General features: G+C 40.9%; 1 protein-coding gene across 4 annotated transcripts in view; it reads left to right on the forward strand.

Annotated features, from left to right (window-relative positions):
• Positions 1-17,636, forward strand: part of PCYT1B (phosphate cytidylyltransferase 1, choline, beta) — a 34,375-nt gene that overhangs the window by 1,071 nt on the left and 15,668 nt on the right. For 3 of the 4 annotated variants that reach the window (XM_030474288.1, XM_030474296.1, XM_030474303.1), the window contains exons 2-5: positions 11,612-11,711; positions 13,084-13,200; positions 16,357-16,508; positions 17,434-17,512. In XM_030474288.1, the coding sequence (XP_030330148.1) occupies positions 11,612-11,711; positions 13,084-13,200; positions 16,357-16,508; positions 17,434-17,512 (448 nt within the window). Of the gene's footprint in view, positions 1-9,332; positions 9,956-11,611; positions 11,712-13,083; positions 13,201-16,356; positions 16,509-17,433; positions 17,513-17,636 lie in introns of those variants that run through there. The other variant, XM_030474313.1, reaches the window with a different exon arrangement.

Genomic DNA, 17,636 nt, shown 5'->3' on the forward strand with positions numbered 1-17,636 from the left:
GGACGGTTCCCCCGCCCTCCCCTCCCGTGGCCCCCCGGCCGGTGTAGGGCACCCGGGAGCAGATCCCGCTTCCCGCAACTTGAGAGCGCGCTTCTGGAGCAGAGCAGCGTCCTATCCCGTTCCGGACGTGTAGGGGAGAGAGTCTTGGAGAGCTGCGGTGTTGGGGGTGCGGGAGGATGGGGAAGAGCCGGGAGTGACAGCCAGAATAAACTGCTTTGATGGTCTTTGGTTAAAGGTGAGGGAAGTTTCCTTCAGATCGTGCAGGTTACTTTACAAGGCTGCTGTACCCCCAGACTTACGGTTCTGAGAGCTGCCCTTTTCCCATGTGCTAATTTAAAATAATTGGAATGTTTACTTGCTTCTTATTTAAGCCTTTTACTATTCCCAAACTCCTTTTCCCGCCATAGTACACACCATTGGCAAGGCAGTAGAAAAATAATAACGATACATACATACACACACAGAAAGGCAGAGACGGTGTTGAGGTGTGAAAGTGCATGGGGGATGCCACACTTTAGTACTGGAAATTAGATCATTTAACACCAGAATTCAGTCCTAATTAAAACATATTTAAACATCAAACTTCGGTAATTAAATTCAACACTGTAGTTGAGACATTGTTCTGATATGACAAGAAATAGCAACAGTCGTTTGAGCTGACCTAAATTAATGTTTTCTACTTGCTAGTATTATAATTAGAATCAACTTTAAAGAAGACTGTTAATTTGTTCATGGGAGACTTTTGGAGCTCTTTTAACAGGGAAAGTTAGCTCACGTTGTTACTGCAGTGTGTTCGTTCAGGCTGTCTTAGATTTCTCTGTCAAAAGCTCAGAAATAACAACCCGTTTGAATATATTACTCCATGTAGTCTGACATTTTAAAAGATTTTAAAGAAAGAACTGACAATATGATGCCAGTATTTACAGTATCATGCATTCCAGTATAATTTCTGTGGAAATTAAGGTGACAGCGAGAGTACACGAATAAAACAGGAATTCATCATGATGTTGTAGAACTTCCTGAGTACCAATAATGGACAATGGAGACATTTTGAATAAATATTTATGGAAAGTGTGTCCTTATAAAGTAGTATCTTATCTGTCAGCAGCTCTAGGTTATCTTCAGGCAAAAAAAATAAATTGCCTGGTGAAGAATAATGCAATACACTGTACTTGCTGGGGCACAAGGAGTGATGCAAGCAAGAGCAGTCAAGTCATGTCTTAAGAGAGAATATTTCAGAGCTGATGACCTGAAGAGTTAAAGTGAATCACCCCTTGACAGATGATCTAGTAACACAGATACCAGCTTCTTACCAGATTTGTTGTAAGATCGTCAGTACTTTCTCTGATCCAACTGCTTTGAAGGCAGCATATGCAGTAGTGAGCCAGTAAACAAGTCACTTCATTAATGAAAGAGGGTGTCTCGGTTGACATTTTAGTATCATTTTATTATCCTGGACCTTAGGATGGCTTTGGGACCTCAGAATGTTGTACCTGGTGGCAAGTAAACTCTGTGATATTTACAGATGACTTCTAATGCTGTTCATTGGTTATTACATGTCCCCAAAATCAATCGTCTGGGTTTTCAAGTTCTTGATGTAAGCTCATTTTTAGGAAGCAATTTTTGTAAAGAAAAGAAATGTAACTTCAAATCAGCTCAAATTTTAGAAGGTGGAAAGAGGGTTAGATTTTTCTGGAACAGCTGTCATCCTTTTCATTGAAATAGTAATTATTTATTTAAAGTCTTAAAACTGTGAATATTTTTAATGGATACCTGCACTAGATTCTCTGGTTTTAGGCTATGGGCCCTGCTAACTTGGCAGTAAGTGTCACAGTAGGACTAAAGAAAACCCCTGTATCCTTCAAAGAGCAGGAAAACAGGGGACATTGAAGGCAATTCTCAGGTAAGTTTCAGTGTGTATTGAAACCTGATGTTTTCCAGTGCCTAATGCTGTTGTGATATAAATTGCCATCATTTTTTTCCCCAAGACACTCTTTGGGTTTTCTTAACCAACTAGAGCATTAATGAGCATTTGTCTTCAGTCAATTCCCCTGGTCCATCTCTCACTTAATCTTTGACTTTTTTACATTCTCAACTTCGACATATCTGAATGCCAGGCAAATCTCTCTCTGAGTGACACACGTACCTTAGTCTCAATGCACAACAGAGCAACAAACCAATTAGAGTCACAGTCTTTATCCATAGCAGTGATTTTAGCAGTTTTGTAGTCAAGTAAAAAAATAAACACAAATAATAGCATTTCTCCAATCCTGGTTTGTATAGTTTTGTGTTTATCCGAGCATTAGGGTTCGGCTGTGTGAGTCTGTACTAAAAAGGCCTGCAAACAAGGCAAGCTCTTAGTTTAACTGGATGGCAGATATACCATAGGAGGGAATACCAAAGAGTGAGTACAAAGCCTTGTGAAATTATTTGCTTATATTTTTGTAATTTATTTATGTCCGTTGGGATCAAGAGTTTGACTTTGGTCCCACATGTGGGTAGCTCCTTGAAGCAGTGGTATGCACATGGAGAATTACCCTGAGTCTTCACCCTGAAAGAAACAAACAGGCATTTCAACACACTTTGCTCAGGAAGACAATTCCAGAGTGTCTTTCATAAAAGGAAACAATGGCAATTTATACGGACAGTGCTGCAGATAAAACAGAACCAAATACACATTGAAACTTACTTAAACTTCAAAACCTATTGCTTGGTCTCATCTTTCCCTTGAACACACTGAGAGCTTCTTTTCCTTGTATTTCACGTCTCTGTCAGCCTACACAGGCGTCAGTGGGAACGTCTGGGGATGTACTGTTGGGACCTGGGTACCAATGTCTTGTTTTCAAAACTGGCTGAAGTCCTTACTAGGTTAGGTCAGCTAAGGGAATCCATGGCAATGAAACGTACATTTCCATCACAGTACTTACCTCGTTGTGCTTTGAGTCTAATGTGAGATTGAGGCCAAATCAACAATACAGGCTCTTCACAGGGAAAGTCAGGCACAACTTAAGGAGACTTAAGAAACCAAATAAGCAGAAATCCACCTGAATTAGCCAAGGTAAGCTACAGGGGACGAGAGGGAGTAGATAGGTAGGTGGTTGTTTTGCCTGTGGTTGCAGGGATGTTGATGGGTAGAGGGCCAGGCAGGAGTTAAGCAGCAGTTTTCATGAATTGAAAGTAAAGTGAATCTATCTGCAAGGTGATGTAAAGAAGCAGATAGGTGCTTTTTGCTGTGTCTGTCCTTGGCAATGTGATCCCAGGAATACTGGGCTGTTCTTCCTGAGATCACTGTTATGTGACATCTGTGCTATCACCAGACACCTTTTCTCAGGCAGCTTGAGCTGTGGCCGGATCCTATTTGCCTGTGCAGGAAATGGCATCAGGGGCCCGTGGGAAGTATAGAATCATAGAATCATAGAATGGTTTGGGTTGGAAAGGACCTTAAGATCATCTAGTTCCAACTTCCCTGCCATGGGCAGGGACACCTCGCACTAATCGATGCCACCCAAGACTCCATCCAACCTGGCCTTCAACACTGCCAAGGATGGAGCATTCACAACTTCCTTGGGCAACTTCCTTGCACCTATTTTTTTCTGCTTAGCATCACCACTGGAAGGACAGAGTAGCTGGAGACCTAGGGCCTATCCATATGGCAGATAAAACTTATTCTGCCAAGGCACTGTAAGCATCAGAGCCATTTGAGGTTCACCCTGGCAATCCCAGTGCTTGCTCCCAAGCCCGGCTTTACTTCTACTGCCTTGACTTGAGATTCAGAGGCTACAGACTTCTACAGTTCAATAGGAAGCAATTATCTTGGGGCCACTGAATCTACAGTACTTTGGAGAATGAGGCTCAGGTACAATTAAAAATCACAGTTCTCACAACATTTTAGGTATCAGCTGCTTTAGCCATTTTGTTTATTGATTCTTCAGAAGAAATGAGGGCACATGAATTAATTCTTTTCAAATTATTTGAGGACATTTGCAACACACTGGGGTTTTTTTCTTTTATTGGACGGTAGAGTTTAGTTTTAGTATTTTCACTTGCTGGAGCTGTATAATGGTTTAAAGGGGCACTAGACTCCTTTAGACAATTTCTTTGTTGCTGCTGTTAAGCAATGAAATGTTAAGCACAAAATTTGAAATAATTGCATGAAAAGTGTGCATGCCTTGGATTCCTATATTTTCATCCCTGAATGCCTTACTCCATATTTGAAAATGAGATTTTGAGAGGGTCTAATGCAACCTCTAGAGTGATTTCAGATATTTTATTTCCATGAGCTTCCACACATCTTCATATTTATCTCTCCTGTATCACTGAAAACTATATGCAATTTTAATCAGAGGAGCTAATGATGAATTTAGGAGGTTTTATTGTGGTTTAAAAGTGTCCCATGCATCTGTTTCTCTCTCACGTGATGTATGACTTAGGGGGTCTGCCATCTGCTTACTTCAACGTGGAACTAAGAATAACTATATATGTAAATAGCCTTACAATTAAGGAACTCCAAATGACTTTATTTGACCAAATATCTTTTTGTTCCTTTACAAGTTTGGGTTTTGCTCTGGGTTAATCTTAATTTCCATAAATGTTGGCTACACATACAAGCACAAACCCATAGAAACATGCCAGATGCAGTTTGCACGTGGGGACATGTAGCAATCTTGCTGCACTTAAAAGAAAAAAAGATAATTGCCCGTAGACACCAAAAATCTGCTGTGATTTCCCTTTACTACATGAAAGGACATGCAACTGGTTTATGTTCTGGAATGTCATAGTCTCTGAAAATACGTATTCATCAGATATGCAGAACTACAGATACTTTTGCAGGATTCACAAATGGCACACAAACACAGGGAGAAAACATTCCATTCTATGTATTGCATTCCTTGCTGGCAAATGCATCTATGAAGTGCTATTTTAGAAGCAGCTTTTATTAGGAGAATATTACCAATTTCTTAAACTGTGCTGTTGTCGTTACTATGAAGGTTTGTGTCATATCTTTAAAAAGGAGCAAGAAAATCAGTGTAAATAGATTCCCTCCACTCCCTCCTCAAAAACACGAACAACATTATAATGTAACGCAGCTATAAAATGTAAAAAGAAACTGAACACATACATGGATACGGAACAGAAGAAATAAAAAATTAGGAGCCAAATACTAACCATCCAGGCAAAAGGTATGTGTAGCACGTAACCACGCATCCAGGATTGTGCATAGACACTCATTGCAGCCAGAACTGTCTATCCCAATATGAGCTTCTACCTTTGTTTCCATGTAATCTGCTTTCCTTTCCTACACACACATAGACAGATGGCATAAGGTGAAAAGCTCCTGTGAAAGGCACTGGATGATTCAGGGATTTGGTAGAGAAGCCCAGTGCACTCCCTGTGGGAAAATACTTCTTCCCAGGGTGCTTCTGCCTGCCAGCTGGGGAACTGCAGAGTACGTGCCTCCTGTGCGCAAGGAAAAATGGTGGGGTTTTTAGCTTCAACACAGCTCTGTTTTGAGAAACAGTTTATACAAAATGCTGTCCTACATCTGACATGAAGTAACTGGTGATAGACGTTAAGTTTCTTTATGTAGAAGCACAAGTAGAGATTGAATACTGGGTCAGATACATGCAGTAGCTTAGCTGTAACTCAGTTGATTTCAGTAGATTAACCCTTGCCTACATTAAAGCTGAAGTTAGGTCCTTTCAACCATACATCAGGTGTGGACAGTAATGTACAAGTAAAAAGAAAAGGGTATTAGAAATCTAAATTGTATGAACTGACATTATCCCCTTTTTCTTGATTGATCAATAGAACACGGAGCAGCATTAGAGCAGTGGTTACGTTTTTGGTCTGTTGACTGTGGCAAGCCCTCAGCGTTGCCTGCGGGCCAGCAAGAACCTGCCGTTCAGCTTTGAATTGCAAATGCACCATGGCCATGCAAACCATGGCCAGTTTGGTTCTGCAGCCCCGCTACAATGTCCTTGTTTTGCCGTGGTGTCGGCAGGCTGCCATTTGGTAACCAGGGCCCTGCTGAAGGAGCCACGTACTTCTTTATCCTGAAATACTGCATATCCCTCCTCAGTGCCGGGACATCTGACAGCTTGGCTAAGTCTCTAGCCATCAGGACAAGAGGACGTCTAGGCTCACAGGCTGCATGCCGCTTTAACTGTAGTTTGTTCTTTCAGTGGGTCCTGCCTGGGTCACTGGTATGCAGCACATACAAGTGCTCCTCCTTCCAGCTGTGGAGGGAGCAGGCTCAGGTGGGTAAGCTGCCAAGGGTCACGGTTCTTTTCCAGCTGGTGTTCATGGAGATTGAGGTGCTTCATCAGCAGTTCTTTCACTTGAGTTCTGCCTGACTTGGGGGCCATCCTACCTCTAGGGTGGATTTTATTTCCAAAATAACACGTTCCAGTTCAGTCAAAAGTCATGGCTGTCACACAGGAATCTTGTCACGAAATTCTTTAGCCTTTTGCAAATATTAGACTAGATTATATAACAGTTGTTCTAGTTTCATAATCTATTAATCTGTACATATATACATCATTGTGCTTCTTGAGAAGGCAGTGGGAGCTGCTTTTCTTGTGTAATATCTTCAATTTGTAGTTGCATCTTGCAGTTAATCGTTACTGACAATACTAACAACAGGCAAAGTATATTTGATTGAAGACAAAGCCCAGAAAGAGCAACTGAGAATAAGGCAATTTGGAATGCTTGCAAACAGGTAATTTTTTTTTTTTTTTTAAGTTATTCTTCTTATTAGGTTAGTTTGCCCTGTTTTTAGTTTACATCCACTTCCCTGAGTCAGCAGAACTGTGGGAGAACAGGCTAGATTTTCTTTTGGTACATGCATTAGTATTGGAAGTGTTTGTGAAAAATTTAGCTGGAAGCACACAGCACTAACATTCAGTTACAACTTAACTGCTCATAAATTTAACTGTTTGGGTCAAGGTTACTAAAGGCAATATATGAGACACCCTGAGTTTCATTTTTCACAATGTTCAGTCCCTGAACCACTGAGAGAAGACCTTGGTAGTCCTTAACACGGTCTTTCCACTTGCAAAGAGTATTCATACTTAAGAAAGTCAGCATGTATTTTTAATTAATTCTCAAAAGTTTTGATAGTGTTTTTCTCTTAAACGTGCCTTAAAGCTGATGTCAGGGTTTCTTGCTCTGTAATTGTTGTTTGCCAACATCAGGAGCAGGTTCCCAAAATAATCTTTCCTTACATGAGTAGATCTTACCCACATGATTTGTTCCAGTAAAATGAGTTATCTGTTTTAAATACTGCCTCTGAGATAAAAGGACATTACAGCATCAGACCTCCCACAGAATTTGTCTGCCAGCTCAATTGTTTTAAAAGCACAGGCCCAGCCCGCTCTACCAAGTTTTGCCTGTGTAGCTGTAGTGGTTCAAGACCTGAAAATTTGTTAGACATTTGTTGATGGCAAAATCTTAGATGACAATTCAATTGTTCTCTATACAAAGAGGACAACTGTTTTGTCAGTGTCATGTGGTGAGGGAGGTAGTGTAGCTGTGTGAATTTAAAAAGAAAAAAAGAGGAGAGGAGAGAAAATAAAAGATTGGCACCTTCCATTAGCACATGGTGCACGCAATTACCCTGCAGGCAGAGTTACAATGGCAGATGGACTATGGCATAGATGGGTCTACATTTGCCCATTTAAAAAACTATTTCTGTCTTCCTTGCTGCTGTGTAAAAAACCCAACCACCAAACGTGGAAAACAAGCAAACAATAACCCAACTAATTATATCCTGTAAACAAAAGGCTGTAAACAAAAGAGAAGGTGTGGAGCTGCTTGTGCTTTTAACCTGTTATTTCAGTGGTATGACTCCGCCACAAATCGCCACTTTCCTTTTAGTTCACTGGAAACATAAGCTATGAATGTTTATTTGTTGACTAGCAGCTGAGTTAAATGGCTTCTATGAAGAATGATAATAACAAGGCAGCATCAAGATATACCTGAAAATAAGCTGCTTCTAGCTGTCATGTAGGGTTTCTTCACAAAGTATTCCACCGCAGAACCAGCTCAGGGCTGCTTACCACACTGTACTCTCCTCTCTGGGCTTCCATTAAATGTAGTGAGGGGTTACAAAGATGGTACTGGGTGCAAATGGAGCTGTGAGGCATTTGCTAGGAAGCCACCCTTTACCTACCTTCCATCTTTTAATGTCCTGAAGTTTATTGAGCATCATTCAGTTATTTTGCGAAGTTGTGAGAATGCAAGTAAGATACTATTTAAACTTGTCATAGAATGAATGGCTTCTGATATGCAAGGGTTATTGGACATGATGAAAGTGAACTAAATGATAATTGAATGCAGCATCTTCATTCCCAGGAAATAGTCCTTGCACTGCAAGAGTTTTTTAACATCTTCTGAAGTATCACTAACGTGTCCTAATATTACAGTGACTCTCCATTTATGACATGTAATAGGCTTTCTCTAGACACTGCATATTAATAATACAGTAATGATGTGGCGTTTGGACTACTTAAACAAAAGTAAGGTCTCCCTGCTGACACCAGGTGTAAGGTGCTTATGTTATCAAAGATAACCGCAAAGTGTGAGCACCATGTAAACGATTTTCTATTCCTATCTATTCAAAGTCTAGAAACCAGACAAATTATCAGTTCAAACACTGTAAAAACCACCTTGCAGTTAACAGAGAAGGGCAACAAAAATAATCAAAGTTGTGGACCAGCTTCCATACAAATAAATGTGGTAAAGCTCTTCAGCCTGGAAAATGTGCCTGAGGGGAGAAGAGATAGAGGTAGGGAATAGGTGACTATGGATGAATTTTCTGAAGCTTCCAGTACAAAAATATCGAATTATACAAGGAGGAGACAGGTGCTGAACAAACAAAATGAGATAATCCATCACTGAACTTGCACTTAGGCTGTAGAGCACCCTGCTACAGGATGATGCAGATCTCAGCAGCTCACCTTGGTCCAAAATACAAGGCTAATTTGACTTGCTTGACTAATTGCAAGATGTAAATGCTTAGAAAATAATGAAGGCACAGATGAAGGGAAAAATCTGCCGGGGAAAGAGAGTACATTTGCATGAAGCCTTTGTCTAACTATCTGATTATTGGCAAAACTACAGCAAACTTCTAAAAGTAATTTAATGGATTAACCAAAATGAAAAAGCTGCTATGTAAATTACTTGCTCTCTTCTCCCAATTCTAGTTAATACTGACAAGAAACTGGAAAGAATACAAGTAATCATATGCAAACTGAAAGAGGTTTGATAAATTATTTCTGGGGTTTAATAATTTCTTGAAATGTTTTGTCTTATGCTCAAATGGTCTCATCTTATTTTACTCATAAGATGTTTTTGTTAAGCTCAGCAACATATTTCCTAAGCCACATAAAATTAAATAGATACTCTTTGGGAAGCTATTGCTGTATTTCCCTTGATCTGTCAGCACATGGTATTTATGCCTTTCTCTATGTGGCTTTGATAAAATATTGCTGATTTTAATCTATTGTATTCAATGTATTTTCATATCCAGTGACTTAGAGGTCGCTGGGTAATGGGAATATTGACAGGTCTGGTTCTAAGCCGTTGGCCACAAAGTGAGCTTTAATGATGAGCGTTTGCAAAAGCTGGACCAATGGGAAGCTTATAGAGGTGGTTCTCCATTACGCAGAGACTGAGGGAAAAATCTTAGTGTGGCAAAGGCATTTACGTGGATTAAAAGCACCACTGTGTTCGCCTGGGGTAGGGGGGAAAGAGATCTTCCTGCCAACCTGGCCTATTTTCTTCAAATAATCTCCAAGGAAACAGCCTGTGCTGAGCTAGGATCTGATTACCAGTTGCAGGCCTCAGACCATAGCCATTATTGTTTTAACATTTCTGCCTTCATCTTTATCCCAGCAGGAACCAAGGCTGTATGGGCTGCTGTGTAACTTGACCTTGCTTGGAGATGAAAAGACAGGTTAGCACACAGCGATCACAAAGCCAGAAGCAAAAAGACAGTATTTAGAAAATAAACGAAGGAGCTGGTGTGGTATGATTATGTGCAATGTTCTACACTGTGCAGCATGGGTGGCCCGATGAACAGTGTCTGTCCATGAAACCCAGACAGAAACCTGGACTTGGTCATAGTTTCTCCATTTTTAACCTTGTCTGTGCAGAGATGCTGTGATTTTCATCATTGAGATAGTAATGATGATGATTTCCTGCAACACTGGAGATTAGAGGAAAAAAAAAGGAAAGAAAAATGGAGGAGGAAAAAAGAAATCTGCATAAAATTTTAGTGCTTTCAGTAAACAAAATTAATACTAAATCAGCACAAAGAGCTGGATATGAATCTTTAAGTCTTTGCTGTTGTTTTACTACTGTCCTCTGAGCTTTCCATGCAATACGCCAGTGAGCCCAGAGTCAGCAGCAATTAGGCATGACATATCTTAAAACATCTCAGGGATGCTAAAGAAAATAAAAGCTCAGTGTTAAGCATTCAGCATCTAAAAGCTGAAAAAAGTGTAAAGGGGAAGAGAGTTTCTGTTATGGTAGACCATGGATACTCAAACTGGTGTGACAATTGTACATCACACAAGTGGTCACTGTCAAAACCCAACCAAACCACAGCTGCAAGGCCACAAGGTCCCAGTTAAATCATGGTGGAGGCAAAGTGAGTGATAGATTTCCTTCAGCTTGTCTCAACCACCACCTCATCTCACAAAAACAAAGCAATCCAAAATTCAGCTATGATTTCGTAAAGATTTCAAGCCAAGAGCAGTAGAAGCACGTTTTTTCATATCAGACCATATGGCAGATAATAAATATCTGGTTCTGATCGCTGATAACGTCCTACATAGGCATGGGCAGAAAATACAGTTTCTGTAATCAAGTTTCCTGACAGATAATGCCACGTCATTCTTCACACGTCCTCACTCCCTCTCTTGTATCTTTAGGCTGTAAGCTCTTCAGAGAAATTACTCTTGTAGTGCTCTGATCACAGAGCATTACAGTATGTGTCAGACCAGAGAAAGGAGTCGCAGCCTGGTTTGCTTTAGTTAGGTGGGGCTTCTGGTTGCATTCTTGCATTTATTTTGAATGGCTCCTCAAAATTATACAAGATTCTGATTAAAATCACAACAAAACAACCTGCAGTCCCACTGATGTCAGTGGAAAGAACTGGTGCTTATGAAGAGGTGGCTCATTTGAAGCTTTCCAAATCCCAGTTATTTTTTCCAGCTGTTATTTACAGGTAGCAGAACAGATTTTGCATCTTGGGCCTTTGGAGTCATTGAGATCAAACCAAGGATTAAGCTGCTTGGACCATCAAACCTGACTTTGTCCTGCAAATAGAAAAAAAAGATGTACCTTCACCCACCTCAAAAATGCTTGCGCTTCTCAACAGAGACAAAGAATTAAGTTTCATGGTGTGTTTGGAAAGCTTTCTTTTCCTCATCGTTTTACCTTGTGTGTATTGTGTATGCTCCAAAAGACGTGACCAGAAAGCAAAAATTCTTAGAGAAGAAACCAGCATTAAGCCAGGTTACAGCATCCTGCCACAGCTAAATGGCTCCTTTTTAACTACTTGATGGAAAAATAAATTTATTTTCTTTGTGTTTTTTCCTCCTTCCAGACTCTGACAACACCTGCTCCATTTGCTGATGAAACAAGCTGCCAGTGCCAAGCCCCCCACGAGAAGCTAACCATCGCACAAGCCCGCCTCGGAACACCAGGTATGTGGAGAGAGCTACATCTGCAGGACCACAGGCACTCCGAAAACACAGGCTCTCCCTTATATTTGTCAATGGCTTCTTGTGCCTTCCACTTGGAAGCAGAAAGGCCAGCCTGGTATCTGGTGCGATCAGGTAATGGAGAAGAAACCAGCAACTACTGGGCCATTATCTTCTGTTAGAGAAAAAACAAGAGAAAACATTTCGAGTTTAATGTTTTCATGGATGTCCACGTGTTGGTCGGAAGGAAGGCTCGCCAGCCCACTCCAGCCAGCCTGAAAATTGTTTTGTGTAGTGGCTACCTCCTGGATTCTCTTCCCCTACTGCCCCTGTATGCTGGAAAACTTATTTCGCTGATGTTGTTGTTGTTCACATCAGACCTTCAGTGGCCTTAAAGGCCATTTGCTCTCTGCAAAGAAACCATGCCCAATTTCTTTATCTGGATATTTGTGATTGGGCTGCGAAAATGGGACAATTTCACATAAAGTCCCAAATACATACTTCAGCTCCCCCCAAATTCCAAGAGACTATTAAAAAAAGAAAAAAAGGCTTTGTTTATTTACTTATTTAAAACAAGTTTTCAAATTGTGTACACTTTCTAAGGGTAAGCCACAGCTTTCCAGTCAGCTCGGCAAGGAACAATGTTCTTCCTTGGATGTCCTGACAGCAGAGGCATCTCTCTGTAGCACTGAAGTACAGTCCATGGAGGTTTGAGCTCTGTTGCTCTCATCTCTACTGTCCTTTTGCTTGGAAATGGCACAGCTGTCAGGTGTGTCATTTGGTAAAGGAAGTCCTTTTTCTGTTTGGAGGCTGCTGCTGAAGATGTTGTACAGAAAGTAAGAGTTAGAAAGGTGATAGCAGGAGGATGGTACGAAAAAGAAATCATAGGCTTGGTGGAAGTATGAAAGAAGGGAAGTGAAAGTTTATGTGGAAGACATAAGCAATACATTTTTACAGCACTAAGCTGTGGAAAAAAGAAAGTCACAGGCAAGATAGGAGGAGAAGGGAGATGATAGGAAAAAATAAGGAAAAAATTGAAAAATCCAGAAGGTAGAACCAACTAGAAAGGCAGAGAGAGAAGAACAAGACATATGGTGGAACCCTGAATGAGGCAGGAAGATGACATTTTTGTTAAATTAGAATATAGGCATGATGGATGATAATAAATAGGCTAAGTCTGAGAGGAAACAGCAGAGAGCACAGAGAAGAACAAGTAATGAGCAGGATTAAACACTCCAAGTTCACTCATGGTGCCTTTGAGCATCAGAACTGGGGTAAATCTCCACAATCATCTGGGAACAAAAACCTGTCCAGTACAATTAAGTGCAACTTGTTCGGGGTCTGAAAAATTACTGTTGTGTTTCTTTCTCCACAGTTGACAGACCTGTCAGAGTGTATGCAGATGGGATATTTGACCTCTTCCACTCTGGCCATGCTAGAGCTCTTATGCAAGCCAAAACTCTATTTCCAAATAGCTACTTATTAGTAGGAGGTAAGATCAGAGTTATTTATTGTGCTGGATTTTTACTTTTGTGCTTCAGTATCAGAGAGTTATTGCCATATCCACACCCCCAGCTGTTTATACACTATGACTTTGAATGTTACTTTCACTCTGGGGGCTTTCTATAGGCCATTTGCCTTGAATTACATCTTACAATTGCATCAATTAAAGTAAAAGTCAAATTCTGCCCTCAGCAGTACAGGCACAATTCCCATTTAGTTAAAGCAGGTGCCTGCGTGACTCTGAGCTTAGAATAGCTCCATATGAATAATTTACCTTTTTCAGTTATTCACTCAAAATTGTTCAAAGATGGAGATGAGTGAATGACATCAACCACTCATTTATTTCTGGCTCCTCAGTCCCTCTGCCAGCCAGGCGCAGCCCACAGCCCCTGCCTGCCGGGTCAGTGTGTGTGCGCAGACCCAGCCTTCCATATCAGCAGGGAAGCTAAATCCGGCCTGTTATCATTGGAGACCCAAATGTAGGTCATGATTTGAATGTAGTTTTCAGCTCACAAGTGTCCCCGGGCAGGTTACTTTCTTATCAGTATTTCTGCTGTGAGTATCTCCTCTTCTTGCTGTGTGGCTGGCTAACAGCTGTTCAGCAGTCGGTACGTGCCCGAGTCATCACCGGAGGGTGGCTCTTTCCTGCCTAGCTCTACTCTCGTGAGGCCTCATAAACATGCATTTCGGTTCCAGTTTCCCTGCACCTTTGGGGCTCAGATATGCCTCGCATAAACATTTCACAGCAACCTTCAGCTGCTCAAATGCTTACAGCAGTGATGATAAAGCAAATGTGAATGCAGCCTTCAGACACTTTTTAAGATGCATTGTTTTGCATCTTTGTCCCAAGTCAGTCGAAAGGGGGGGAAAAAAGACCTAACAGAGAGGAAGAGCAAAATCTTGTAAACACACTTTTTGGGTTTACTCATAAATTTATGAAATGTGGTAATTCCCTCAGAGGGAAAGGAGACATCCCTTTATTATGAAGGAAACATTATGGCTCTTATTTTCTTGCTGAGCCAGATAATTTGCAGAAGAAGCAAGTGGGGGTGCAAGACTGTGAGGTTTAAAAAAAATCCAAGTTACGTAGGTCTTGTTGTTGCTTTTAAAGGAGTAACGGGTGTCCCAGATCAGTGAAGGAGCTCTGGGGCGAAAGCCTAGCTCCTTTGAAATTCATGGCATAGCTTCATTTTGCCCTTATTTTTGGAGTGAAGGACAAAGCAGCCAGCGCTTATCAGCACCTTTTCCCAGCAAGGCACCGTGTCTCAGCATGTTTGAAAAATGGGTGCCTTTCCACACCCACATACAATTTGTGCTGCAAAAGCACTGGTGTCATAAGTCTTTGTGGGCACCACAACCAACCCTTCCATTTCTCATTGTGAAGACAATTATTTGGAGCTACGGTTGTTATTTTTTTAATAGACATTTACGCCTTCCCAAATCAGTCATTAGAGCAGGATGACAGAATCAAAAGGAAATGAAGATATTGTGTCTACACTGTACATGAAAAAAAGTAATTAAAAAAAAATAAATAAAACCCAAACCTTTCTACAGAATTCAAGCAAAAATTACTGGTTTCCAATAATTCTAGTAGACCCTTTTTTCTAGGAGACGGTAGCTTTAAGGTGATGTAAAGTCTGTAAATAAATACAAATACAATCTCAGAAGGGATCTTTCTACTGAAAATGCTTTGATCTCCATTAAAGTTCTTGTCTGCAGGCATCAAAAATGACATAATAGGATAGAGTATCATTCTGCTAGCTGAAATTCATGTGTATTATTATCTGACATCAAATTTTGCATGCACTCCAGAGCCTTCCTGCATTTTTCCTACTTTAAAGGTCCTTAACGACCATCACAGCAAGAACATCCAGTTTAGATCTCAAAAAAAGACAGCATCTTTGACAGCGCCTTGCCTGATAGGTTGATGTTTTCAAATTAGAAAGAAGCAGCAGCTGTAGGGCTGCTCTCACACATCCCTGCAGCACTAATAACATTGCATTTATCATTTATCAAGTACATTTACTGTTTGTCCCAGTGTCACAGACAAGTGAGATCCAAAGGCACAGGTTTGACCTGTGGTGAAGGACCACCACTGTCAACCCAGCTCTAAATGGGTATCACATTATTCCATCTGGAGTGTCAAATGACAATTGTAGCTGTAATATTGGACAGAGTTACAATGGGGACAGTTTACTGTTTTATGCAACATTATGTGAAAGATAGTAAGATAATACCCAACTTTTACAGTCCTCTGGTAACACAGATGTTGCTTCTCCTCATTTTAAAAGCAATGTGACAAAGTATTGGTGCATTCACAGACTTAAGGACACAGGATTTCTGGGCTTTTAAATCTGCACATTCCACTAGGGCATAGGGCTTCTCCCTGTCCTTTCCACGGCGATTCCTTCTGTGATTTCCACAGAAGGCCTTACTTCTCTTTCTGTGAAACCTGCTGAACTCAAAGCTAAATTCAGAGGCAGATTCCTGTAAAATCTGCCATGGCTTGTTTTCCATCAGTGAGAAACTGTTCTGCTGTGATTTAAATCTTCGTTGGCAAATTCATCATTTAGAGTATCATTTACATAAGAACAAAAAGTGGGAATGGGAGGCCCAGAAAGGCTGCGGGGTTTCCATCTTTGGGCACTCAGCTGTATGAGGCCCTGAGCAATCTGCTGTGGTTGACCTTGCTGTAAGGAGGAGGGTTGCGTTAGGTGATGTCCAGTGGTGCTTTCCCACCTCCACCGTTTTGTGATACATGAAGTTTTCAAGCACTTTGTGATTGGCAAAACTGCACTTGTAAACTGTTTCTAAAGCACTGGCCATCGCCACCGAAATTTCACAGCCTGTGAAATCCCCAGTTACAGTGGAATTGAGTTGCCTTAACATGTGCATACTGTACCACCTGAGATGTTCAACAGTATCTCACTGGGGTTTGGCTGCAGCTGCAGAAGGGGAAGGCTCTCTCAGAACTCTATGGTTGTACCTGCCAACCCTGAGCAGAGCTCTTAAATGCCCTGGAGCACCCTAAAGTTAGCTAAGCTAATAACTAGGTGCGTAATGGAATTATCAAGAAATAATCAGCTGCTGGTCATGCTAATTCTACTGAGTGTGGAGCCATTTTGTTGATACTTCCATATTTTAGTTTGCAGTGATGATTTAACTCATAAATTCAAAGGCTTCACTGTGATGAATGAAACTGAGCGATATGAAGCCCTCCGACACTGTCGCTATGTGGATGAGGTCATCAGAGATGCACCCTGGACGCTGACACCTGAGTTCCTTGAAAAACATAAGGTACATTTCTCCCCTTATTCTTCCCTTCCCCTTGGTAGACTGACACTTGAGAAATAACAGCAAGTCTGTGAAATCCTATGAGCTGGAACAAATTATTTAATTCAGTTAATTCCAGTCACTAAAATGAGGTACATGGTGGTTTTTGCCTCCACCTTTGTCAGAAAACGTGTTTGTCTTGCCTTTTTTTTTTTCTCAATACACCAAGGTGATTCCTGTAGTGGGAGTTTTGAATGGCAAAGTAACACTGAAGACTTATTCACAAATTGAGTTTCAGGAAAGGAGATCATAAACCACGAAAGCTGTCATGTAGTGACTAAAGTCCCGAATTAAAGGCACATTTCTTATTAATGTCAACAGATGAAATAATTGGCCAGTATTACATAAAAATGTCATGTGTCCTCTAAAAGACAGGATAGAATTTCTTACATGCTATTGACTGTCTTGAAATGTATATGAATCTTAACGAAGCATAATTAACTGAGATGTATTTTAGTGCCCACATCATTGGGTGGCAAAAAGACAGTACTAGGTATAAACATATGTACACACAGCCCTAAGGAGGCAGAATCAATAATCTTGCCTCCATGGTTTTGAAAGCTTTGCCACTTGACTTTAGCCCTTCCAGTAGCAATAAAGGCAGGAACGGGCGTCTTAGGTTTTCTACAGAATATCACACAGAGCCAGTCAGAATGATGTGTTCATGGCAGTGCTTCTGGAGACAAGCTTTCTGTTCTTTCATACTGATCATATAACACAGCAGTTTTAGGCCTAAATCTAGTGCAATATTCTAGGTGATGGCTTTAGGATGAGAATGTCAAAAGCAAGTCAGCTGAAGTCAAGAAAAGAGATGATCCTCCACAACGACCCCTTACTGAAACAAAATTCAGTGATGGTGGCATGTGATTCTTCTTCTGTTCACTGGCAGATTGACTTTGTAGCCCACGATGACATCCCATACTCCTCCGCTGGCTCGGATGATGTATACAAACACATAAAGGAGGCAGGTAAGGGCAATTTTTCATTTTCAGCACCTTCATTTTCAGCCTCAGCTCAAACTACTTTACTGCCTTTTGACCACAGCTGCTGGGAGAGAAGCAGTAGAGATAATATCACATTCTCTTACACCCT

This window comes from Strigops habroptila, chromosome 2 (genome assembly GCF_004027225.2).
Source record: "Strigops habroptila isolate Jane chromosome 2, bStrHab1.2.pri, whole genome shotgun sequence".
Taxonomy (NCBI): Eukaryota; Metazoa; Chordata; class Aves; order Psittaciformes; family Psittacidae; genus Strigops; species Strigops habroptila.